At 56.0% G+C, this 26,370-nt stretch overlaps 1 protein-coding gene across 9 annotated transcripts; it reads left to right on the plus strand.

The window, feature by feature from the left end:
• The first annotated feature begins 161 nt into the window (after positions 1-161).
• KCNN3 (potassium calcium-activated channel subfamily N member 3) lies at positions 162-20,818 on the plus strand. 9 transcript variants are annotated; one of them, XM_053966928.1, is made up of 8 exons: positions 166-1,025; positions 3,834-3,929; positions 7,056-7,474; positions 10,777-10,918; positions 12,551-12,661; positions 13,944-14,071; positions 14,243-14,312; positions 14,731-20,818. In XM_053966928.1, exons 1-8 carry the CDS (start codon positions 309-311, stop codon positions 15,025-15,027), a joined length of 1,980 nt encoding a protein of 659 aa, XP_053822903.1. In that variant the 5' UTR covers positions 166-308; the 3' UTR covers positions 15,028-20,818. The 9 variants fall into 9 exon arrangements, with proteins under 9 accessions (XP_053822905.1, XP_053822906.1, XP_053822904.1 ...); XM_053966933.1 differs by lacking the exon at positions 166-1,025 and adding an exon at positions 2,456-2,879; XM_053966932.1 differs by lacking the exon at positions 166-1,025 and adding an exon at positions 3,341-3,435.
• The last annotated feature ends 5,552 nt before the right edge of the window (positions 20,819-26,370 follow it).

Here is a 26,370-nt window from a genome sequence, read left to right on the forward strand (position 1 = left end):
CACCGGCGCCCGGTGCGAGCCGGTGCACTACAAGTCCCGAACGACCCCGCAGAGATGCAGGAGCCGGGGGTGTGATGGGGGGGGGGGGGGGGGGAGATACAAAGCGGGGAGCGGGCGGGGATGATGTCAGCCTGCGGGGAGCCCCAGCGTGGCCAATGGCGCTGCGGGGCCGGGCCAGCGGCAGCGGCGGGGGCGGTGGCGGCGGCGATAGCGGCGAGAGCACGGAGCCCATTCATGATCCAGCGAACGGGGCCGGTGGCAAGTAAAGCGGAACCGGTGCCCTGTAAAGCGGCGCCGGTACCGCCGTCATGGAGACATCGGGGCATCTCCACGATTCGGGCGTGGGGGACTTGGAGGAGGATGGTCGGTGTCCCTGCCCGTTACCGGGGGATGAACGGTCACCGCCGCCGCCCTCCGCGCTGCCGCCGCTTCAGCACAGCCTGTTGCACTCCTCGCCCGGGTCGTTACGGGCCCCTCCTCCTCCTCCCGCCGCCCCCGCCGCCCTCCACCCTTCCTCCCGCCACGGCAGCCAGCTCAACCTCGGCGACCACCCAGCGGGCTCTGGGGTGGCTAGCAGCAAGCACCGGCAGCCCAGCCCTTTGGTTCATCGGCGGGACAGCAACCCCTTCACCGAGATTGCCATGAGCTCCTGCAAGTACAGCGGGGGGGTGATGAAGCCGCTCAGCCGACTCAGCGCATCCCGACGGAACCTCATCGAGGCCGAGCCGGAGGCACAACCCCTGCAGCTCTTCGGTGCCGGTGAACCCCCCGAAATTGTTGTCTCACGCGAGGACAACCATGCGCCCACCACCCACCGTCCCGCCCGCCCGCCCGCCCGCCCGGCCCCCACCACCTTTGCCAAGGGGCCCAAGCGCAAGGCACAGAACATTGGCTACCGGCTTGGGCACCGCCGGGCACTGTTCGAGAAGAGGAAGCGCCTCAGTGACTACGCGCTCATCTTCGGCATGTTTGGCATTGTCGTCATGGTCATTGAGACTGAGCTCTCCTGGGGGCTCTACTCCAAGGTACCGGCGGGGCCAGGGGGGGTGGGCGCAGGGCTGCTGGCACCAGACGGTGCCTGCTGGGGCGAACGCGGAGCCATTAGCCCCGTCTATCCCACGGGATAAATATGGAGCTGTCTGGCCCATCTGGAGTGGAACAGGGTCAGACAGGCTGGCTGGTGACTGACAGGATGTTCCCAGAGATTTAGTGGATGCCGCAGCCACAGGTGTTGGGCAGGGTGACCACCTGGCTGGAGGCGCGGGGGCTTTGTGCTGGTGTCCAGGTGCTCTGTCCAGTCCTGCCCCATGCACCTGCAGCAGCAGGCACCGACCCACTGAGGCTTGTGGTGCCTGTTGCTGGCATGGCAGTGCACTCCTCAAAAGCACTGTGCCCCCGGCCGTGCAGCGAAGCACCCCCTCCCTCCTCCTCCTCCTCCTCCACACCCCTTCCTGCCTTTTTTTTGCCTTTTTTTTTTTTTTTTTTTTTTTTTTTTTGCAGGACAGTGCCTTTTATTTATAATTCTCCCCCCCCCCCCCACACGTCCCTTCCAGCTCCTGCTCCAGGGCTGCGCTGGTTGGCAGCGATATGAATAACTCTTTGTATAGACATCTGTCATGTTATTTATACTTATCCAGAGAGAGGGGAAGGCATCGGCACCCCCACCAGCACCCATGGGCGTCAGCGGGCCGGCGCTGCTGAGGGGGCTGCGGTGCAGCCAGCGGGGGTCCCCGCGCCGTGGAGAGGAAGGAGCAGGGTGGGAAGGGGCTGCTCACCACTTCCTGCCATTATCCGGCATGGGCAGTGTGAGCAGAGGAGGTGGAGGAGGGGAGGCATGTCGCTGGGGGTCCTGTGCCATTTGGGGGGCCCTGCTGCCTCCCCACCGAGGTGCCTGGCTGGGGGGTTGCTGAGCCCCATCTTTGCACGGCTGCCAGGGTCGGTGGGCATGTGGGGGCTGCGGGCAGCAGTTCCACTGCTCTGTCTGAGGCAGGGGCATGCCTTGGTGCCTTGCCGAGACAGAAAGATGCTTCCATGCCAGAGCCTTTTTCTGGTGGTTCCCACTCCCCTTCGGCAGGAGCAAAGCCAAACCACCATCCCCCACCTGCATCTGCTACCTGTTGAGTCGCAGCCACCCTCGCAGGCTCCCTGTGCCTGCGTGCCCGGCGCCAGGGGGACTGTCCACCCGCACCAAGCTGCCAGCAGAGTGCTGCCAGCAGAATGCTCGCTGGCCCCACCACGCTGAGCTGCTGTGTCAGCTGGGGGAGACCCCGTGAGTCAGCGCTGCTGCCATGCAGCAGCTGTGACACGCTGCTGCTGCGCCCCTGCCCCACTGTGACACAAACAATTGTGCTGACGGCCACGGGGTGCAGGAGAGTCCCTGGCTCCAGCCTCCGTAAGGCCCTTGGCCAGATTTGCAGCAGCTGTGTATAAATCCCCCCCCCCCCCCCCGCGCCCAGCAGCCCCCGGTGAGAAACCAGAACTCACCGGCAGGGACGTGCCCATGAGTGTGGGAGTGCCTGCGATCAGGGCTGCCTGCCATCGTGCAGATGGGGACGTCAGCGCAGCTCCAGCCCTGCCCCATGGCCCCGGCCCGAGGGTGCCAGGGCTGAGCTGGGAAGCAAGGACGCACTGGCCAGGGTTTGCCTTGCCTGCTCCCAGGGCCTCTCCTGCTGCTTCCCACCACCTGCGCAGCGCCAGCAGGCTGGAGCGTTCTGCCATCCATGTGGTGCAGCAGGACGTGTGCCAGGGGTGCCAAGGCCCTTCCCCGCTTTGGCCCAGACCCCACGTTGTTTGCTGCGAGCACGGGGTCCAGGAACAGCTCTTCCTGACGGGACTCTTCGTGCAGGAGCCATTGTCACACGCTGTGCGACGCTTGCCAGGTGGGGCAGTGGGTGCCCCATGCAGGGTTTGTGCCCCTGAGAAGGGTCTGGCCAGAGCCACCTTGGCACAACGCTGCCCGGAGTTTGCCTGTTAATAGTGGTGTTTAGTCACAGCACTTTTCTTAGCACCAGCCATTATATCCACACAATTGCACAGCCAGAGCCAAGTCGTTAACAATGCGGTGCCGCCTCCACAGCAAATAGTCCCTTCTCTGCGTGCAAACACCCTGTGGGGATGAGGAGCACGGGGAAGAGGGAGCCAAGCAAGGCCAAAGCCAGCCCGGCACGCTGAGGAGCCAAGGATAGGATGCCACGAGCGTGCTGGGTCTTAGCAGGCCAGGAGCGTGCCAGGCCTCGCCACGCTGGGGATGGCACGGAGCTGTGGCACGGGTGGTGAGGTGGGCTGGTCTGGGGACAACGAGGGCTGCCAAAGGCCAAGCGCCAGCGGGGCTGGACTGTGGCTGGCACGCACATGGGTTCACCAGCATGCAAAGGGAGCAGTGAATCCTGCTTTTCCCAGCAGGGACCCGCCAGTTCAGCCATCAGCGAATCAGGGGTTGGTTTAATTTACATAAGACTAATTAGCTGGAGGGTCTAGTGAGATCTGCTGTGTGGATACCATAATCCTGGGCTCAGGCTAGATGGGGCCGGGCCACTGGCATTGCACATCTCAGAGAGGAGGTTGGGAGCTGCACTCAGCAGAATGGAATTAAAAAAGAGTTTTAAATTCTTTTTGCTGGCGGTAGCAGTGGTGCTGGTGATGCTGATGGTTCTGATGGTGCCCTGACTACTGAGTCAAGCTGCTTAGGGGGGAAGCTGAAGCAGCAAAAGCGCCCTTGAGGATGGGGATAGCAGGTGTTGGGGGGCAGTATTTTCTTTGGGGTGTGGAGTCCAGTGCCAGCAGACTCCCACAGCTGTGTGCCCCTTAATGCCTTCCCTGCTTTCACCCCGCAGGACTCCATGTTCTCCCTGGCCCTGAAATGCCTTATAAGCCTCTCCACCGTCATCCTGCTGGGCCTCATCATCGCCTATCACACACGGGAGGTGCAGGTAGGTCCTGGCATCATCAGAGCCTAGCGAGGGGCTGCTGGGGTGGGCTGTGGGGTTTGCCAGCCACCTGAGCGGGACGCAGCACCTGAGCTCACACCCTGCTCCATCCTGGAGCCTCCTTCCTCTTTGTCAGGGTCTTGAGGGGCAGCGAGGGTTCCTGGGGGGCAGTTCTGAGCCCCAGGTGCCGGGCAGATATGCTGGTGGCTTGGGCAGACTGCAGGCAGGAAGGGCTCAAGCCAGTCAAAGTGCCAAGGAAAGCCAAGAAATCCTTTCCTAATCAGGGCTGCACACTCTCTTCCTCCCTGGGAAGTTAAAGGACTCCCAGTTCGTTCCAGGAAGGCTGTGAGTCCCTGTGCAACGTAGCTTCGGCACAACGCCAGCCTGTTTAGGGCCTGGGAGGAATGAATCACCAGTCAGGAGAAGGAGCATCCTGGGAAGGGATGTCAAAGCCCCTGAGTGCACCATAATCCCACCTTGTCCCTCCTGGGGCTGGGGGACAGAGGGGCTTTGCCATGCTGGGGCTGGCAGCAGCACCCCACTCCATGCCTGCCTCGGTGCCCACTCCAGCTCAGCCTGCCCTCGTGGGGATCAAGCCTGGGGGTGAGTTGCTCAGTGCAAATATTTGAGAGCTCTGCTTCTTGCTGGAATAATATTTACCCCAGGATGACGGTGGCCGGGGTCAGCCGGGTGAGCTGTGCCCTTGGTGCTCGCTGTTTCCTCTGCTTGTTGTTCCTGGCAGTGGGTTGTGCAAACACAACATCCACCCAGGCAGCACACAGGTCATCCTACCCCTCCTGCCCTGACCAGAGCCAAAGTCCCACTGCTGTCCCTCTGCACGTGGGGACTGAACCTCACCGTGATCCCAGCTGCTCTGCCAGGCCAGTTACACTGTCAAGACAGGGAATTAGGTGTGTTTGGCATCTAATTCCACAACTCAGACTTGTGCTGGTTGTTCATTGCCCTGTGTGTTATAAAGTGTTATCAAGAAATTGCTGATAATCTAATAAAAATTGAATGAGGCTGCCAGAGCTGTAAATCCTCAAATTCTTGTACCTCTTGGCCAAGGTGGGGGACTGTGCTCACCTGGCCATGGCACTTGTCAGACCTCCCAGCCTCTGGGAAACATTGATTTCAGCCTCTTCCCTCAGGATTCCCTCTTCCTCACTTGCCCAGAGCAGCTGTGGCTGCCTCATCACTGGAAATGTTCAAGGCCAGGTTGAATGGAGTTTGGAGCAACCTGGGATAGTGGGAGGTGTCCCTGCCCATGGCAGTGGGTGGAAGGAGATGAGCTTTAAGGTCCTGTTCAACCCAAACCAGTCTGTGATTCTATCATCCTACTACTTGTGTTAATTAGTCCTTTGAAGGTCTTCCCGTGCCTCAGTTTCTCTGGGGCTGAGGCATCACTGGGCACGCCAGTGATGTCTGTGGTGCCTAGGGCAGAACATGCCACCCTCTGCCAGCACCACGTTATCATCACAACACGTGAAGGAGAGCAGTGCTGGCAATGCTGCCAGCTCCTGCCGAGCTGTCTTGGAGGAGCAGAGAGCCCTCGTCCCTGTGCTTGGAGTGCCTGGAGCTGTTTAGGTGAAACTTTAGTCCTCATGAGGTGCCTTGGTGGCTTTCCTTGGGCTTCCTTTTTCTGGAGATGTGGTGGCCAAAGCTCTTGTTCCTTCCCCTGCTGGAGCCAGTGATGCTGGATGTGTTGGGAAATGCCCCCTTGGGTACCACTGAAACACACTAGGTTTCCATGGAAACCCACATCGATGCTTTACAGGTACAGATCAGAGAGGGGCTGGCTCAGGGGAATCCTGCCCAAATCTTGCTCCTTCCCTTCCCTGGCCTATGGCAACTCCCCATCATACAGTCAAAAGGCTCCTGCCTTTTTCCGCTTGCTAATTTGTTTATTTTAACACCCTTTTCCAGGAAGGAATAGGCTGTCAGCTTGCTAAATGCCTGAGGATCTCCCTTGACAGCTTGGAGCATTTCTGTAAACAATTTCTCAAACAAAGCAGCTAAAAGGAGCAGAGTTTTCCCTACAGAAAGGGAGGTGGCTGGGACAGCCACTCCGTGAGTCAGTGCCAGTGGCTCCTGCCATCCCCAGGGAGAGCCCCAAATGCCACGCCGTGCTAGCAAGGCGGCTGGCACAGGTGTACCAGGGCCTCTGACAGGGCAGGAGGGCTGTTCCTGGGCTCGGGGCCAGCTGGGGCCATGCTCCTCACCCACCCCTCATCCACTGCCCGGGCTGTGTGCAGCACTGGGTCTGTGAGCAAGCCAGCGTCGCTTCGTGCTTGCAGGATTGAGGACACGGACAGCAGCACCAGCTGCCACATCCCCCTTGGATCCCTTCCTGGTGGTTTCTTTGCCAAGTGCTGCTTGCAGAGAGGCCCTGAGCACGTCCCTTGTGCTGTGGGTGATACTGGTGTCCCTGTCACACCAGGGAGGCAGCCTCAGGACAGCCCTGCCGAGGCAGGACAGGGTGGGTGACTCCCAGGGCTCTGGTGGCATCCCAGAGAGGCCGACTGAGCTGCCACCTCCCCAGCTCCTGCAGAGACCCCCAACTCCAACACTGGTGATGGGAGAGGAGCTGCTGTACCCAGGATGAACCAGTTGCCATGACAACTGAATCCCATCTCCGCCAGCAGCTGGATGCTCTGACTGTGGTGTTCACTGCCCAGATATTGCCCTGGCGCTCAGGGTGTGATGACTGTCAGTGAAATCAGTGCAACACCAGGAGCAGAGGGACTGGGGTGACTCGTGTCAATGCTCTGTGGCACCACGGCTTGCCCGTTTCTGTGGTCTGGATGAGGGGGACATTGCGGGAGGTGGGCTCCAGCCAGATTTTGAGTGAGCTGTCCCCATGCTGTGCCTGGGTGTGTGCTCAAGGCTAGGCACCTTGAAGCTTTTGGTGTCCCCTGCAACATGGCCATCCCTGACACACACTAGCAGGGCAGCAGAGAGGTTGGTGGTGACATTCCCGTGTTCTTCTCCTCCCTCCATCCCCAGCGCTTCTGGCTGAGCCACACCCAGCTCCTCTTAGCTCTGAGCCCCACTGCCTGTGGAGGGAGGGATGCCAGTGGGAAACTTGTGTGGGGCCACGGGTAACGGCGTGGTTTTGCATCCTGGCAGCTCTTTGTGATCGACAATGGAGCTGACGACTGGCGGATAGCGATGACGTACGAGCGCATCCTCTACATCAGCCTGGAGATGCTGGTTTGTGCCATACACCCCATCCCTGGGGAGTACAAATTTTTCTGGACAGCTCGCCTGGCTTTCTCCTACACACCATCTCGGGCAGAGGCTGATGTGGACATCATCCTGTCTATCCCCATGTTCCTGCGCCTCTACCTGATTGCTCGGGTGATGCTGCTGCACAGCAAGCTCTTCACTGACGCCTCCTCGCGCAGCATTGGGGCACTCAACAAGATTAACTTCAACACCCGCTTCGTCATGAAGACGCTCATGACTATCTGCCCTGGGACCGTGCTGCTGGTCTTCAGCATCTCCCTCTGGATCATCGCTGCATGGACAGTCCGTGTGTGTGAGAGGTGAGAGGGGTTTGGGATGCGTGGTGCTTTGGGATTCACAGTGTTTGGAATGAGCGGTGGTTCGGGGTTTGTGGCAGCTCAGGACGCTCAGCACTTGGGAATGCCTGGAGGTTTGGGATGCTCAGGAGTTCAGGATTGCGAGCATGACGAGCAGCAGTTTGGGATGTGCGGAGGTTTGGAGCGCTCCGCGGTTCAGGATGTGCAGCAGTTCAGGAATGCCTGATGATGTGCAGCAGCTCTGGAAGCTCAGCAGCTTGCGGTTTGGGAATCGTGGCAGTTTGGAATTCTCAATGGAGATGCGATGTCCCAACACCCTGGAGGAGGGGTGCAGGGCTCTGGGGCCTAAGCCAGGCAGGGTCCCTGTGCAAGAGGACATGTGAGGTGCCAGAAGCCCCAGGAGTATGGGTGGGGGACAAGGAGAATGGTGGGAGCTGGGGGCTGTGCATGGGGAGGGGCCAGAGGTGCTGATGGTAAAGTGACAGGGCCTGGCTCAGGCTCTAGCATCGCTGCAACTGACTGCCATGACAACTCTGTGGTGACATACCCACAGCTTGATGGCATCATGCCAGCATCAGCGTGCTCAGCACCGGGGTTGCTGTGGCGACCAGCCTGGTGGGTATCACTGCACCTCCATCTCTCAGGGACCTGCCACCACTCTTTGTCTACTGAGGGAACCAGGGGGCTCTGGTGGTGGTGGTGGCATCCCAGTGCTGTGCCAGAAGGTTTTCTCCACAGCCACAGTGCAGGCTGCCAGCAGCACCTGGGGAAGGGAGGGCAGGTCCTCCTCAAGCTGTCCTGTTGTGGCAGCTCTGAGTCATCTTTGGAGCTAAGGTGGAAGGGATCACACCAGCTGGCACCCCAGGGTTACCTGGGACACCCAGATTGCTTCTAGACTGCTTTCAAAGTGAGAGGAAGGCCACTCCCCCTCTTCCTCGGGGTGGGACCCGTTGCTCTGGTCACGCTGCAAAGGGGCATTAGGGCAGCTGTAAGTGCTGTGGCAGTGGCGTGGGAGGGCACACTGAGATTTTATGAGCTTTTACTGGCTGCATTTGCCTTCCTGCCTCCCTTAATGATGCTCTCCTCATGAGCTGGATGCTCAGGCACTGCCTGATTGTGTTTGAGAAACTGTGGTTTATGCCTCCCAAACAGGGAGCAGGCAGACAGGCACCCAGGACACACACAGGAGGGTAATCCAACACCTGGCAAGGCTTAGGCTGGAAGATGCAATGAAGAACTATTAGGAACAAAAAAAAAACCCCAGAAATCATGCAGACGAGGCACTGCAGATCATTGGCACCGCAGTTGCCATCACCTCCCTCTATGTACAGAGAGGCAGAAGAGAACCCAGGTGGGCTGGAGATGCGTCAGTCCTGGGGGATGCAGGGCTGGGGGAACGCAGAACCCCTGGGACACGCTCTTTCTGCGAGGGATGCAATATCCCATGTGGATGCACCAGCCCTGGGGGTCACACAGCTCCCACGAGGGCTACCCGGGATGTGTCCCCCGGTCCACACTGGCACTGCAAAACAGTTCGCTGCGGTTCGCAGGACCGTTCCCAACCGGCACCCACTGGACCCCGGGCAGCTGAGAGGCCGTGGCGCCTCTCCAAGACGTGCCACGTCGTCTCGGCGTGGTCTCGGCGTGTGTGGGGGCAGCAGCATCCTCCCGAGAGGGCCGCACCTCTCCGAAGGCAGCGAGTCGCTTAGCAACCTCGCCCGCTCGCCCGGCCACCGCGCACCGCCCGCCCGCGGTGCCTGCGCCGCCGCCGGCGCTGCCCGCCCGGCCCGACGGCGCGCACGTGTGCCCGCACGTGTGCCCTTCGTGCAACCGGCCCGGGGCACCGGCTGCGGCTGCCCAGAGCCCTGGGCTTGGCTCAGCCGAGGTGGTTGTGGCCCTAGAGGGAGCAGGCAGGCAAGCGGTGCTGGTCTCTGACCGATCGCAGCATCCCTCGGCGCGAGCGGGTGGCCCCTCTTTCTGCCCACGCCAGCCCCTCTGGTTTATCAATCCTTGCTCAAAGTGCTGCTCAGAAGAGAAAATGTCCCTCTGTCCAGTAGGCCTGAAACCCCCTTGCCCAGCATGGTGCTCTTGGGGTTGTCCCCTCAGGACATTCCACCCTGTGGGATGAGGTGGGCTCAGCTCTCCTCGGGAGAAGACACTGGACAGGATAATTGTGTGTGCCCCACTGCTGGTGCTGGAATTTTGGGGAGTGCCACTGTGGTTATGGGCTCTAGCTCCCCTGCCCAACCCGGCCCAGAGTGAGCCTCACCATGGCTGAGGGTGCTTTCTCCTGCACCAGGACCTCATTTGAGTCTCCAGCTGAGGGAAAAACATTTCAGAAGAGGAGAAAACCCAACTGCTCTGCGAGTGATGATCTTGGAGTTGGGATTGCCAAAAGCTCCATCTGTTTTCCCTCTCCGGATTCTGTGAAGAGGCTGGGAGAAGCCTGCCAGGGAGGCAGGAGAGCAACCATCCTGTTCATAGTGGGGTAAAGGCACTGCCTGCCCCTGCCAACTTAGGGCTGAGTCCTGCTGCAGACTGGGCCAGGCCCTGCTCCGCTGCCAGGAGTCAGCACTACATCCCTGGGGAATCATACCTGCATGGCATGGCTGTGCTTGCCCAGCCCTGGGGAGCTGGAGGCAGCTGGGGCCCCTGGTTGCGTGTTTGCTGGAAGAGCCACAGCCAACGCCTGGGACAGCCAAGAGTGGTCGTTGACCTCACATCCCCAGCAGGGACCTGGAAAATTCGCAGCATTCCCAAAGCTGCGGCCACTCCAAATGTGCTGTGTCTTGAGTGTGTGAGCTGTTCCTCTGTTCCTGAAAGCCAAGCGCGTGCCAGAGGCTCGACAGGATCCATCCCCAGCAGTTCTGCTGTGGCTGCTGGCAGCTCTGCCTTCTGGAGTGCCACAGCCCAGGCTGCAGCACCAGTGGGATGCAGGGGAGGATGCCAACCACGAGCTGCTGTGGTCAGGGCCTTCGCAGAGCCACAGCTCTTTCTCCCTTCAGCCAATTCTCGCTGCAGCACCGCATGACACCGGGGACACACAACAGGACTGGGATGTGGTGACAGGTCTGACTGAAAGCAGAAGCCCTTTCCACTGAGTTTTTGCTCTCATTTTGTCCGTGTGGGTTTTCCAGTGCTGGAAATTGTGCAACCGCTGCTACTATGGCACATCCTGCCGTGCTGTTAATCCTGTACCCCAGCACAGCCCGTGCTGGGGGAGCCACTGTGCCCAGGTACCCCCGTTTCTGCCACATCCACCCCTGTCCCCTGCTGTGACACTGATGTCCCTGTCTCCTTGGCAGGTACCATGACCAGCAGGATGTAACCAGCAACTTCCTGGGTGCTATGTGGCTCATCTCCATCACCTTCCTCTCCATCGGCTACGGGGACATGGTCCCACACACCTACTGTGGGAAGGGAGTCTGCCTCCTCACTGGCATCATGGTAAGGGTCATGCCAAGCTGGTTTCCATTCTGTGGGCTCTGCCTGTCTCCATTGCAGAGGCAGGGCCACTGGAATTTACCAGGGCCTGTTTCTCAGCTGTTTTGTCAATGTGCAAGGCCTCATGACTCCAGCTCTGAGGTCTCATAGCCTGGAAGTTGATAGAGTTGTCTCATTTGGGGTGGATTTGGACCCGCATTCAGTAAGGGTGGAGGGCCTTCAGTGGAGTCAGGGAGCAGCAGGGCACCTGAGCATCCCTTGGCCATGCTGGTCCAAACCATCTGGCTTCCATTGCTCACCTGCCATGGGTTCCTTTCCTTCTGGCCAAAAGGTCACCATTCTCCAGTGCCTCCAGCATACCCGCCCCAAGGAGCCCACCACGAGATCTGGCTTGTGGGACTTTCCAGCCAGGGAAGGAGCAGCTGGGGGCCCTATGGTCACAGCTCCTCCACAGATCCACCCCAGCCATCAGCACCCCAGCTCTGCCCACGTCAGCTCCAGGCCCTGGGGATGGAGCCATCCCTTCTCCCAGCCAGGGCACACCGAGCTGGCACCAAGTGAGTGCCATCAGCTGGGGAGGCTCCACACGAGGTATTCATCCTATATTATCTGCAAGTCTGATCTGTCTTGGGTGAGGTTGGCTGCAGTGGGAGCTGGTGGGTTATTGGTGGGAGCCAAGCAAGGGAGAAAATCCCTGTGCATGGGGGTGATGCAGCCATTGCCAGCACAGGAGGAGCTGCCGGCTCAGCCGAGGGGATTCCGGTGCTGCAGGAACTCTTCCCCAGGCAGTGGTGACTTTGAAGTGAGACACCATCTGTCAAAGTGTCCCCCCACAGCCAGTACAACACCCCCAACCCCTGGGAATGGAGAAACCCCCACGCCCACTGGGGTTGGAGGCTTTGCTGGGCTTCCCCAGTCAGCACCAGGGGTAGTCGCTTGTCCAGGGAGAGGTGGTGGCAGTCGAGAACGTCCAGCAGGACCTTTGAGGAAGGATTCAGGGTATCAGGTTAATGAAGGAGTCTCTAAGGAGAGCTTGCCAGGCTGACAGCACTCTGCCAGAGCAGCAGGGGGAAGCGACCCAGCTGGTATGAGCAGCAGTGGGCACGGCTCAGGAGCACAGCAGGGAGGCTCTGGAAAGAGCACCTCACACCTCGGCACAGACGTGCACTGGAGATGGTGGCTGCCACACACACGTGGTCCTAACTGCTGGGATAAGGGAGTTCCCAGCTGGTGCAGTTTGGGGTATGTGGCAATTTGAAGGGTCCTGATTTGGGGCCCTTTCTCTCTGACCCGTGTTGCCTGGTGCTTCCCCACTGCTCTCCCAGCCCAGACCTCTCTTGGGAGTGGAGGGTTCCCCATCCCACAGGGCACTGGCACGGGGCACATCTCTGGCCTGCAGTGGCACAGGCTCACCACTGACCACTGCTGACCTTGTTAACAGCCCTGGCCTCTCCCATTAGTTACAGAGCCCATCATCAGCCACTCGAGGACACCCAGGCTCTGTAAGATCTTCTTGCTAGGGTAATGGGGAGGACAGGGAGCTTTAGTTAATTAGCGGATTGCAAGGGTGAGGGTGGGAGTGCTGGTGTTGCAGCACAGAGACAAACTGTTTCCCCATCTGATGTCCCTGCACAGGGTGCTGGATGTACAGCACTGGTGGTGGCTGTGGTGGCCAGGAAGCTGGAGCTCACCAAAGCTGAGAAGCATGTCCACAACTTCATGATGGACACACAACTGACGAAGCGGGTAAGGTGCCATGGGGGACAGCAGGAGTGGGGGCATTGCTGTGTGCCAGGAGCTGGGGATTTGGGCTACCGTGGCAGGAGGGAGGTGTCAGCACCTCTGGATCCTGTGGGTACCACAGTGGAAGAAGGTGCCAGCATCTCTGAGTGAAGCTACAACAGGAGAGGAAGGTGTTGGCACCTTTGGGTGTGGGTCCTGCAGGTAGCACTGCTGAGGAAGTTATCCAGGTGCTGCAGGCACAAGTGTTACACTGAGACAAAGAGCAGCAGCTCTCTTCCAGGGATTTAGGTGATTTTGGGAGCATACTCCCTCCTCTTCCAGAGCATGATCTCACTCCTCTTGGTGTCAGGAAGATAGCTGGATTTCGGTGATTCAGCGCCCACCGCAGATAAGAACCACACTGTGAAGCTCCCCTGAGGAGGGAGCCAGAGCCTGCAGTGGGGTGTTCATGGGGTCGCTGTCATACCAGGGGCTGGTGTCACATCCCTGGTAGCACATCCTGGAGCAGCAGGAGGTCGCTGGTCTTGGCAGCCTCATCATGGCCAAGCATCAGCCACAACCAACAGTAGGGTGGCATATAATGGGCTCTGCACACTAGAATATGTTTTAGAGGGGATGGTGGCAAAACGAGCATCAGTGCAGCCCTCAGAAAGGCAACCAGTGGTGGGATGCAAGCAGGGCACCCACTTCACCCCAGAGAGCAGAGCCCCAGACAAAGCCCTGACACTCCAGGAGAAGTCAGGACCTTGGTGTGACCAGGCTGGGAAAGCAAAACAGCTGGTGAGCCCCACTGCACTGGCCATTGGTACAGATCTGCAGGCCCCATGCCAGGCACACGGGGGCCAATTCCTCCTGGAGTGAGCAGCCGAGCTGCAGTTCAGCCAGAGAGTCTGCAGAAGTCACGTCCCAGTGCTGGCAGCACAACTGGGACCTGCCAGGATTGGCAGATGGGTGCAGGAATCAAGAAAAAAATTGGGATTTTTTTTTTTTTTTTTTTTTTTTTTTTTTTTTTTTGAGGCTTAAAGTGCAACTTTGTGTGTAGGCAAAGAGTCAAGTGCAGAGTGGGATGTGGGTGCACCAGGGACCAACAGCTCTGCCTTCTCTTACTCCTGCTTGACCTGCCCCTCATCCCTCGGGACGGTCCAGGAGAGCGTGCGGGTGCAAAGCCGAGCGCCTCGCTCCACCTGAGGCAGGTCATGTGCAATGCTGGCTCATGGCAGAGCCACACCGGTGTCTCTGTGAGATCCCACACTGCTGGTGACCTGCAGCCACTCTTCCTTTTCAGATCAAGAACGCGGCGGCCAACGTCCTGCGGGAAACGTGGCTCATCTACAAGCACACCAAGCTGCTGAAGAAGATCGACCACGCTAAAGTCAGAAAGCACCAGAGGAAATTCCTACAAGCCATCCACCAGTAAGGGGCTGTGCAGTGGGCTGGGGGCAGACTGAGCTCCAGATAAACCAGGATCCTGTCCCTGGCAGGGGTGTGGGGGCAGTTTTCCATTGCCCAAGATGCAGGCAGGTCTCCAGATGCAGTTTGAACGAGGGGAGGGAGTACAGCCAAGTGCTCTTTCCTTCTCCCCAGGTTACGGAGCGTGAAGATGGAGCAGAGGAAGCTGAGTGACCAAGCCAACACCCTTGTCGACCTCTCAAAGGCAAGTCCCACAGGAACCCTGTGGCTTGGCCAGACTGAGTGTTTCTCTTCACTCGGAATAACTAAAGCAGACTTGGCTGACCGCAAAATGCTCCGACTCAGTAAATGTCAGCAAGGAATAGCTGCTGTGGGATGGCTGCCCTTGCAAAGCAGGAGATACACATCCATGAGCCAGGAGTTCCCTGCAAACCTTTTTGCAAGGGATACCACTGCTCAGCAGCACGGGGCCAGCACAGTTTCCTCACTTTGATGGCCAGGGATGAGCCAAACTGCAGTCGCAGAACCCTTGGAGAACCCGGGGTGGGCTGAGATGGGGCAGCTCTCAGGGCATAAAGGGGTAAAGGGGTGAGTTCTGCTGGCAGCAGTGGCACTAACCCCCTCCAGCCATGGTACTAACCCCGCCACTGTCCCCTCCCCAGATGCAGAACGTGATGTACGACCTCATCACAGAGCTCAACGACCGCAGCGAGGACCTGGAAAAGCAGATCAGTGGCCTGGAATCCAAGCTGGAGCAGCTCAGTGCCAGCTTCAACTCCCTGCCCCTGCTGATGGCTGACATGCTGCGCCAGCAGCAGCAGCGCCTGCTCACCGCCGTCCTGGAGGCCCGGGGGGTTGGTGTGCCAGTGGGCACCCCCCAAACACCTCTGTCTGAGAGCCCCATTGGAGTCAGCTCCACCTCCTTCCCCACCCCTTACACGAGCTCAAGCAGCTGCTAAAACACAGCCCCACCGTGGACAGGGGAAGCATTTCCACACAGATCATGAGGTCTCTGTGAACTTTCTTCTGGTCCTTGGACTGCTGCAGGACCCTTCAGCTGGAGCCAGTGGGGCCAGCAGCGCCGAGCAACGCTCGGAGCTTTGCCAACGCCTTGGTATCGGGAATTGCATCCCTGTTCAGGTGCCTCTACACGTGGTGAAGGAAGGGGACGGAAGGTGATGCCTTGGGCCAGCCTGTGCCATGGCGTCCGGTGGCAGACGGAAAACCCACGCTCAATCTCAGGTCTTCACATTTGAAAACAAAACAAAACAAAACAAAACAAAACAAAACAAAACAAAACACCAAGTCAGAAGCACTGAAGCAACGGAGACACCGGAGGGAGAGTTCTTCTCCCTGGGGCACTCCCCTCGCCCCCTGCCCCTCTCACGATTGCCAAACCTCGCCGGGCAGATGCCAGCGTGGGGAGGTTCGTCATGCAGGCTCTGGCTGACGCTGCCTATGCTCCATTCCATCTCCTTGCCAGGACCCACAGGACAGTCCCCTCACACTGGGTGACAATGTCTGACTGTAACCTTCCTGTGGAGCTCTCTGGAGCTGTGAGTGTTTTCTACCCAGAGAAGAACAATGGACCCTTCTTCTTTCTGGTCCTTAGTGTCATATCCTGCCTGGAGACACGTGCCAGAGCCAGGAAAGCAGTGCCTCCAGCGTGCAGGGCCACGCAGGGCTGCCCCCAGCCAAGGTGTTGGTGGCCAGTGATGGGGCTGGCAGGCCAGCTCGGGCACTGAGGGAGTCTCCAGGTGCTCACATCACTGCCTGCTGGGAGCCTCCCAGCCTTTTGCAAAGCCAGTGGGCTCTGTGCAGCGGTCTCAGAAGTGCTGGATGAACATCCCATCAGCTCCACCTGTCTCCACTTGCGCTGGGAACATCCATGCTTGAGCCCAGCTGGCAATGTCGAATCCACCAGGATCAAGCAGGAGCTCACTGGCAAGTGATGTGGTAGCAGGGGCAGGTGCTTCATCTGTTTAAAACAAAGCCCATCGCTTTCATGCCACTTCTGCTGGGTTTGGTGGAGGGCAGCAGCACTCTCTGGCACCGTCTTGGCAATGGCACTGCTGCCCATGCCTGCCAAAGTGCAGCACCTCAGACTCCATTATACTTTTTTGCTGGTGTTCAGCTTCCTGAGGTACCCTTGGCATCCCCTGGCTGCTTCTGGAACCAGCCACTTTCTGTTTTGCTTTTCACCATTTCTCCCTTTTTTCCTCCTCAGTTCTTCCCAACATCATGTTCTGGCTTTCGTGGATCCTTGCACGGAGCCACGCCAGGCTCCGACTTTGGGGTTGGTGTTTGCTGCTTTCCATGAAAACTCAGCAGAGAGTATTTATATATTTTTAAACAGATGAAGTAACTATGTAATTACTCTGCAATATTAATTACACCTCACCCAGCAGTGTCAGTAATTGTAATCAGTCACTGTGTTACTCCAGGTATACTCAGCCTGTAACGCTCTCCTTTGTAACTTTTTCCCTTCCATAAATAATGCTGGATTTTGTGCACACGTAGGGGTAGAGACACACCACCCTCCTGCACCACCACCCCTACACCCCCCAATGCCGAAGAATTTCTTTGCTGCCAGTGGTGTGAGGTGCTTTCACTCCTTGTGCCCTGCAGCTGGAGTTACACAGAAAACAAGCAGCAGTTAGTGAGGAGCACTGCCCCCACGCTGGCCCGAGGAGGAGGAGGAAGAAGGATGCAAAATTAGTACTGCAAAATGAGATCCCTGTGCTGCAGAGGTGTTGTCAGCAGGGGACAAATACGGTCGTCCCTGTTGCCTTCAGGCTGGCGTGTGCCCATTGCTGCTGGTCCTTGGCAGTGGGAGATACCTGGCTTCTGGGAAGGAGCTGCTCTTCCAAGCTCTTGTAATCAGTGTCACTGATATCCCATGGATGGCTGGGGATTCACTGCTGCCTTGGGAGCTCCCTGTGATCTATTCTCAGCCCAGCTGCTGCTCCCTGTATGCCTGTGGGTGCCCCCCCCCCTCCACCTTGCCCAGCAGAAGGTCCTGCTGATCTCTGTTAGGAGTCCCCAGCATAGCAATAGAGAATATGTTAGGAATTCTGAGAAAGAGCCTGAAATGCAGCATTTTCCCTAGCCTGCAGGCAGCTGGTGGAGAAAAATGCTTTCTGGGCCTCAAACAGGAGCAAACTGCCCATGGAATGGTGCTGTGCACGGGACAAGGTGTGAAGACATGTCCGAGGGCAACAGAGAGCCAGAGGAAGTATTGATTCTTCAATACTGCCAGCAGGAACCCAGGAACTTCCCTGCCAGGCACATGACCAAGTCTGGGAAATCCAACCAAGTGAGACAAGAGCAGGTGCTGCCAGCTCCAGGCCCCAAGGCTGGAGGTGGTAAGGACCACAGTGAGAGTGCTGGGATTGCAACTGGAGCAAGAGACCTTTGTTCTGGGGCACAGCAGCTGCTGCTGCAGTGGGATTTCGACAGGGCTGGGGCAGTGGATCCCTGTGCACCCCACAACCTTCCTGCCCTGGCCTCATTTCAGCACAACCTGCACTGCAACAACCCTTCTGCCTGGGACCTGGCAGCCCAGGCTTTGCACCCTGTGCCCTGCACCTTGCACCCTGCATCCCACACAGCCCCACACCCTTATCCCACCCCTTGCACCCTCCCATTCCACACCCCTGAATGCCCATGCCCAATCCCCAAAGCCCATATCCCACCCCTGCACCCACCCCCCTGCCAGTTCTTCACTGGTACCAGTAGCCCCGATCCATTGCTCCCAGCACCGGACTCCACCGAGGCCAGCACTGAGACTGACCCCCCCTCCAGCCCTGCTGCCAGGACCCCAGAGCCCACCTGAAGCCACAGTGAGGGCAGGAATGGTGAGGAGCCCCCAGTGCAGCCCAGCCCGGCGTGCCCACCCAGAGCTGCTCCCTGAAGGCAGCCCTTGGTCATCAGCAGCCTTGGCTGGCACAGCCCCAGTGAACAGCTCCAGTAAATGCTCCCCAGCCAGTCCTGTCCACACACCTGAGATGATCACTTTGGGCACCCTAAGGGACGTCGGGACAAACAGAGAGAAGAGCTGAGATCAGAAACCAAGGTGGAGGAAGAGCACAAGAGGAGAATCGCAGAGATGCCGACCTCCTGCAAGCTGGGAAGCATCTGATCCCATATCCAACGGGGCCAAAATCCCCAGTGCCCCTCCAGGACCCACCTAACCCAGCCAGTCCCATTTTTGGCACAGTCTTGGGGCTTTTTTTTTTTTGCTCCACGACTCTCCTTCCTGCTCCGCCTGCAAGGAACTATCCTAGAAATACCAGAAAAATTCCACGATCTCTCTGCAAACTCATGGATGTTTCTGTCCAGACTTAAGGAGCTTTGACCTGGGTTTGCATCTTGCCTCTGTACTGCTCGCTTCTTTTTTAATGATAGGGGAAAGCATAATAGTTTATTTTAACTATGAAATATATTGCTATATTATGATGGTTATGGTAACTTTCAATTATGGTTTTGTACCCAACACGGTTGTTAGCAGGCAGCAACACCAGGCTGCTGCCAAAAAATGTCTGTTTCTGAGTACAGCTACTACTGCCAGTGAGGATGGGGGACAGGGAGAGGTGCAGAACCCGAGTTGTTATCCTTTATCCCCCTTGTACTCGTTTCCAGTACTTGGAAGCTGACCTCTAGCAGGTCTGGATCTGTGTGCAGCCCAATGGCACCAGAGCTTTGCTTCTCCCTAGAGAAAGGTCAGGCTCCCCTTTTTTCATAGGTTCTGGAAAGCCATTCCCCCCAGGTTGTCTCCTCCAGCAGAAGGGGGGACTCTGCTCCCTGGGCACAAGCTCTGCAAGAGTCAAACTTCCCCTTTTCCTCCAGGATGGAGGCTCTTGAGAAAGCAGTGGTGCAGAGCACATTTTCATAGAATTATGGAATCGTTAAGGTTGGAAAAGTCCTCTAAGAACATCAAGTCTGGCTGTTAACCCAGCCCACTGCTAACCCACGTGCCCAAGTGCCACGTACACAAATCTAAATTCCTCCAGGGATGGGGACTCCACTACTGCCCTGGCAGCCTGTGCCAGAGCCTGAGCACACTTACACACAAGAAATCTTCCCAATATCCAACCTAAACCTCCTCTGGCACAACTTTCAGGCATTTTCTCTTATCCTTTCCCTTGTTACGTGGGAGAAGAGACTGGGACATGTCCAGTTCACATTTCTCACCCTGCCCTGGGGAGCTGCAGCTTTTGCTCAGCCTCAGGATATGATGGCATAGGAGGACAAAACCCTGAGCATGCAAGAGAAATGAGATGAGGTTGCAGGGACTGTTTTGTCTCAGCCTTCCAGCTGGGAACAGGCTGCCCAGAGTTGTGTCTGCCCCATCTCTGGAAGTGTTCAAGGCCAGGTTAGATGGGGCTTGGAGCAACCTGGTCTAGTGGAAGGTGTCCCAGACCATGGCACGGGGTGGAATGAGATGAGCTTTAAGTCCCTTCCAACCCAAACTATTCTGTGATTCCATGATTCTGTGATTCTGTGGACTCCTTGAGTCTCAGAGAGCATCACTTCCTTACCTCCAACCCCTGAGCTGCTGGACCTGATCCCTACCAGGTCATAAGTCTTAAACTGCTCTTTGGCAGCCACACTTTGTCCTGGCCAGTCGTCATGATGTGTCTGGGAATGAGCAGCACCCATGGAACCAATTCCTGCTGCTTTTGTCCAGAGAATGCCTGAGATTCCCTACACTGACCTTTCCTGATCAGAGCTGCAGTCACTGCCATGCTGCCACTGTTACCTCTGTCAGAGCTGTGCTGGTCTCACCCTTCCAGACCAGTCCAACCCAGGAGAGCCCTAGCAGCAGTGAGCTGCCGTGAGATCTGGATGCTCCTTGCTGGACCCCAGACCTGAAATCTCCCTGCAGAAACCAGCTCTGATGGAGGGAAGAGGCTGGTTCTTCTGAGAGGCCAGGGCTGAGCCTCTGCTGCTGCCAGCTAGGTCTGGGGCTGCCAGGGGGTTCCTGGTCCTCTGCACCACTCTCCCTTGGGCTTCTCCTGCCCAGCATCTCCCAGGCAGCTCAGAGCCCTGTGCCTTGGCCACCAGGTATGTTTGGTGGGGGGCGATGGTGGTGATTGCTCAGCAGTTTGGGAAGATTCTGCTGCCAGGCTCTCTGTACTGCTCTGAGCTTCTTCTCACCTAACTCCAAGCTCCCTCCTAAAAGGCATCCAAAGGGTTCAAGGTTGCAGAGAGGGGATTTTGCAGGAGAGAGAAAAAGCTTCTTTGTGGCATTAGTTATTTCCCTATGGGATGAGCCACCTCAGAGCCCCACGAGGCACCAGGCAGGGCTCCAGAACCACCTGCCCAGTGGGTGCTCTTGGCTGGGGGGCCCTGGTGCTCTGTGCACCCAGCTCTGCTCCTTCTTCCAAAGTGTTCTTCCCCCCGCTGGGGTCTCAGCACTGCCTTCCAGTGGGAGCTGCTTGCATGTCTCTGTGGTCAGGACCCAGTCCCGGGCTTACCTTCCTCCTTCAGGGCCGGTCTCTCAGCTGGAGGACAGGAGTGGGGACTGGCCCATGTGACAACAGCCCATCCCCACAGCATTGCCATAAACCCGAGCTGTACCCAGAAACAGGCATGTTTTAAACTATGGCTTTAACCTGTTCACTGTAAAAAGTGCCTTGGACTTTAATCTGAAGAGGTCACTGTCTAGAAGTATTTACCTGTGCGGGTGTGTAAGGATGCAGCTCTCTGTGCAGCGTTACACACACAAATATATGATCTATACGTACAGCTATCAGTGCCTCAGACCCTCTGTTCCACAAGCTGTGAGAGCTCTTTTCTTTCTGCCCCTGGGGGCCAACAGTGGAGTGATGCTGGAGGCATTCCTGACACAGGGACGCCTTGCTGAAGTGAAACTTTGTGCCACGAGGGTTGTGCTGGGGGCAGTGATTCCCCTCAGCAGTGCTGAGCTGTCCTGTTCATCCCCGGGAAGCAGCTTGGTGCTGCTCAGGGTGCATCTGTGCAGTTTGGGAAGACCCCAGGGAAGGAGATACATCCCTGTTCCCTTGTGCAGAGGGAAGCTGAGGCTGCGGTCACAACTCTGGGCCTCCCCCCATGCCAGGAGCTGCTGGGCACTTTGTAAAACCAGGGGGAACCCCCAGATGCCTTGTTCTATGGGAGTGATGAGGGGTTTTCCAGACACCTGGTCCCAAAAAGGATTTTTGGTTCCCATGTTCTTGGGCTGTGGCTCAAGAAAGGAGTGTAGGAGGTCGGTGGCATGGCAGATGCTTTTTCCTCTGCCTCTGCACTGAGGCTCCCCACGCTCACCCAACTCTGCTCAAGCATCAGAGCTGGGCTGCTCCCTCCAGTTCATCCCTCACCTCTGAAAAAACAAGCATAAAAGTTGTCTGGGGTGCAAAGGGCACACAAATAACTTTCCCAAAGTGAATGCATTGGTTTGGTAAGGGGAAGCTGGGTCCTTTCCCAATGAGCACCACTGAGCCTAGCAACGGGGCACTGCTGGCTTCAGCTCACTCTGAAGATGGCAGGCTGAGGGACTGGCACCCCAAATTCCATCCTTACACGTGGGCTAGGAGGATGCCAACAGAAACAGCTCCCCTGGCTAAACACGGTGTCGTGGAGCCAGCAGAGAAGGAAGAAGGTGATGTGCAGCAGCTGAATTGTGATGAATCAATAAATCAGCTTTTTTAGTTTTGAGCTAATACCTCTAAATCCTAAAAATACCTCCAGCAGTCCAGGGGGGCTCTCTGATAGGTGATTAAACCCTTGGAGCTTCATTTCCAGGATTAATGGCTTAGAGCAGCAGAGCCCTGCTGTACAAAGGCAGCAGCAGTTCTGATACTGCCCATGAAGGCAAGGCAAAATATGTTAATCTTTATGTGCAGCATGAAATCTGTTTAAATTAATGGCTCAGGATTAAAGTTTCTGTGAACAGAAAGGCAATAATGGCCATAGTGTGGATCTCCACCTCCCTGTGTCTGCCCTTTGCTTCCCCAGTCCCAGGAGTGAGAGGGAGGAAGAGGAGGATGCCGTTGGTGTGAAGGTCTGGGCACCTTTACCCAGCCCAGTGCAATGTGCCTGCATCAGTGCTGGAATGTGCAGTGACAGGAGGGGAAGAGCACTTCCAAAGGAAAGAGGAAAAAAAGGGGGGAAGAAAGGAAAAAAACAAACAAAAAACAAACAAAAAAAAACCAAAACAAAACAAAAAACCAACCAACCAAACAAACAAAAAAAACACAAAAAAAAACCCTGTTGTTTTGTGTGAAAAACGCCAATCACTTGGTTTTAAAATTTTAAAAGTTTAATAATAATAAAATAGTTATAAAAATAGTAATGCAATTAGAGTAATAAAAATTTAGAGTTAGGACAATTACAAGACAATGAAAAGCAAAGAATTATGGACACAAGCATGCCTGGTGAACAAAGGAATCACCCTTAAAAACCATACACTGTTGCATATTCATATATTCTTCATGGTTATGCATACATTCTATTTAAAACAAGAAATTCTCTCTGTTGTATGTCAACTGTTCCCTTTAATCCCCACGGGGTCTTCGAGTCTGAGCAAGGCCTGAAGAAATTATCTTCTTCTGATAAGAGAACCAGAAATTCCTCTTCTCTGGAAGATTTAGGTGTTCTGTGACGGCTACCTCGAAGTGAGTATCTCATTCCTTAAAAAAAAACACATACATGGTTTCTATTTCAACAACTAGAGCTTCATTTTAACTACAAAACTACATTTACTATCCTATTAAAATCGTTAAGGTTGGAAAAGTCCTCTAAGAACATCAAATTACATTAAAATAGGATGGTAAATGTAGTTTTGTACTTAAAATGGGTATTAAAATAGGATGGTAGTTAATAAAATAGTTAATAAAATAGTTAATACAGCACAACTAATCAATATAACATAATACCTATGGTAACTATCTGTGCAGATCCATATAATATGCATTTTTCACATTTTGCTAAATGGATCCTTACACACAGAACTTTTAAAAACAGTGAGGAGCTACTGGCCTTCGGCGGGGCAGAGGAAAATCCCAAGCAAAGGGCTCCACGGGGCACAGGTTTGAATCAGCATCTGCCTGCTGGGAGGGAGCAGGACGTGGGAGGCAATTCCTGGGGACGAGGGAGGGGCAGGCAGGGAAGAGGGGCTTTGGATCAGGCTTTGCCTTTGCAGGCAGGGAAGTGCTCTGGTGCTGAGCCACGGCCTCTAAATGCTGGCAGTCACTCCCTGCAGAGATGCTTTTTTCTTCCGAGGGGATGGGGTGGGTGGTGAGTGAGCAGGAGATGTGGCTTCCAGCTGGGCAACCCAGATCTGGTCCCCAGCTCTTGAACCCAGGAAGAAAAACGTTCAGGAAACCCTCTTCTGCACTTGCTGCAGAGGTAAAATGAGGTGGGGACCTGTCCTGTAGCTATTTCCATCTCGGATGTGCTGCTCCAAGGTAAAATTGAGGCTGCTCTGCTGCTAATTCACCTGCCCAGCCTTGGTACTCCTGGCACTGAGGGGCTCATTCATTATTGTTAATTAGCAGTGCAGTGGTGTGAGGTCTGCAGGCCAGATCACGCCTTCCAAGCAGTGTGGGCAACATCAGCCAAACAGCTGGGCACCACGAAAACAGCTCCTGAGCCCTCATAAAGCCAGGCAGGGATGCTCCAGCTCCTGCTCCAGGCCATTCCAATGGGATTAGTTAACTGCTGGAGCCTGTGGCAGTGCCAGGTCCCCTGCCCAGTGTGGAGAGCAGGGCTGGGACTCTATGCAAGGGCTGGGAGAATGTTTTTTACCTTCTGAGCTTCCTGCTCAGCCACAGCACTTGCACATCAGCTTCCTCTTCTCTCCCTGTAATTCCTGAGAGCACCTGCACAGGATGGAGCTGCCCAAGGAGAGGCCAGGCTCGTGTTAATAGCATCTGTGTCCCTTTACACATTAAACAGATGGAAGAAGTCATCTCGGTTTCCCAGAGGCTTCTGGCCTGGTGCTCCCACCATAAGAAAGGTTTTTCAGCAGGGATGGGCTAGAAAATGACACTTTGCTTCTTAAATGCTTATTTTGGGGTTTTCTGCTGGGGAGCAGTCGCTGTGTTGGAAGAACAGCAGCCATCACAAGCCAGTTGGTGGTGGGGGCTTTGCTACAAGACCTGCAGACAAGCTGTCACTTCATCCACGATGACATTTCAATAGAACTAGCAACCCAGTTGGAGTGGGGTCCAACTTCTAGGTCTGCTGGGGAGAAGTGAGGGGACAGGAGAGCCCCCACAGCCACCCTGCACCAGGGGAAGCCCTTGCACATGTCACAAGGACATTAAAACCATACGGTGGCATTGCCAAAAGCATTTGAGATGTGACCAGGTGCTGCAGGGGATGAGGTTTGACATTGCCACCTAACCTGTACCAGCCAGTGCAGAGCCTGTTTTCATGGAATCACAAACTGGTTTGAGCTGGGAGAGACCTTAAAACTCATATTGTCCCACCCCCTGCCATGGGCAGGGGCACCTTCCACTATTCCAGGTTGCTCCAAGCCCCATCCAACCTGGTCCTGGACACTTCCAAGGATGCCACAGCTTCTCTGGGCAGCCTCTGCCAGGGCCTCACCACCCTCACAGGGAAGAATTCCCTCCCAGTAGCCCATCCAACCCTGCCCCCTGGCAGTGGGAAGCCATTCCCCCTTGTCCTGTACCTCCAGACCTTAGACCAAAGTCCCTTTCCAACTTTCCTGGAGCTCCTTTAGGCACTGGAGGGGGCTCTAAGGTCTCCTTGGAACCTTCCATTCTCCAGGCTGAACTCCCAGCCCGTCTCCAGTGCAGAGGTGCTACAGCCATGGAAGTATCTTCGAGGCTTCCTCTGGAATCTCTCCAGCAGCTCCATGTCCTTATGTTGGGGCCCCAGAGCCAGACACAGCCCTGCAGGTGGGGGGGAGCCCCAACACAGGCAAAACATCCATTCAAAACTGAACAGGCAAAAAGCAGAGAAGTAATTTCACTGCAAATGAAGTCGAGCTCTTTCTCATTTTAAAAATAACTGGATTTGTGGGAGAAGCGGTGAGCAGCTCCCAAGTGAGGTCAGGCACAGAAATCCCTGCAAAGTCTCAGTTACTCCAGTTAATCCCAGCCAAGTCCCTTGCTGCAGCTCTCTGACATGGTTGGCTCTCCTTCATCCTGCTCTTGCTGCCTTGAAGAAAGTTGTAAGAGCTGGAGTTTGCCTCGATTCCCAGGTGTGGAAGAGGCACTGTCAGCTTCACATGGCTCCCTGAGGTTCCTCTCCTCCCTCCATGCCAAGCTGGGCTGGTACAGGGCCAGGGAAGATGCTGCTTTCTCCAAAGCTGGCAGTGAATGCCGGTTGAGTGCAACAGGTTTTGTTCTAATTAAAGAGGAATCAATTAGGCTGCGAGATATTCAGCCACCTGGTGCTTCTGACTATTTTTTCCTCCTCCTTCTCTTTTTTCCTTAACATGCTGCTGCTGCCTCCAGGGAAGCCATGAATGAAGCAAGACATGTTCCAGTTTCTTGCATTCTTTTAGATTAAAAAAATGCTGTTTGGGAGGAAATCTGTGCAAACCAACCAATTGCAGTGCTGTACATGTCCCTGTGATCTGCAGCTGGCATCTCCTCTGCCATCCATTAGTCCCTCCAGTCAAGCCTCCTGTGTCTCCATCAGCACATGGCACTGACTCCATCAGCAGTCAGTTTGTGCTGCATGAAAAAAAAAAATGATCTGCAGCAATTAAAGAAAAAGCACTGGAAGAGGTGTAATGGGGTCTCATGGGGGGCACGAAGGAGTCCTGCATGCAAGCAAGTCCTTCAGAGACCCAGCTGTGCCAGGCTTTTCCCTGTGAGATGGTCCTTTAGAATCTCTCTGTGCTCAACACAGCACATAAATCAAGAGGAGTGGAGAGCAGCAGCTGCTGCCTTGGGCAGCTCTGGAGTTTGTTGAGCATTGAGTTTCAAGAAAAAGGGGGGGGTCAGCAAGTTCCTCAAGCAACACAGGTAAAAATCAGGCACTGGAGTGGTGGTGAGTGGCAAGGGAGTAGTGGTGGAGGGTTCTGTCCAGGGTGCATGTGATGCTTTTACCCTCAGGTCAGTGCTTTTCTCCTCAGGGCAATGCTTTTGCCACCCATGGCTCTGCCTCAGGGATGGATTGTGAAATCCCTTTGATTTGTCTGAGCACATGATAAAGCACCCTTGCAGATAAATCAGATTTAATATTAAATATGAAAGGGCAAAAAGGGGAGCCTGGGCTTGGATGGTGATGTAAAGGTCACAGAAAGGAGTATTAATGCCATGTCAACTGACATGTACTAAGAAGATCTTTGAATTCTGGGT

Source organism: Vidua chalybeata, chromosome 29, assembly GCF_026979565.1.
Source record: "Vidua chalybeata isolate OUT-0048 chromosome 29, bVidCha1 merged haplotype, whole genome shotgun sequence".
Classification (NCBI taxonomy): Eukaryota; Metazoa; Chordata; class Aves; order Passeriformes; family Viduidae; genus Vidua; species Vidua chalybeata.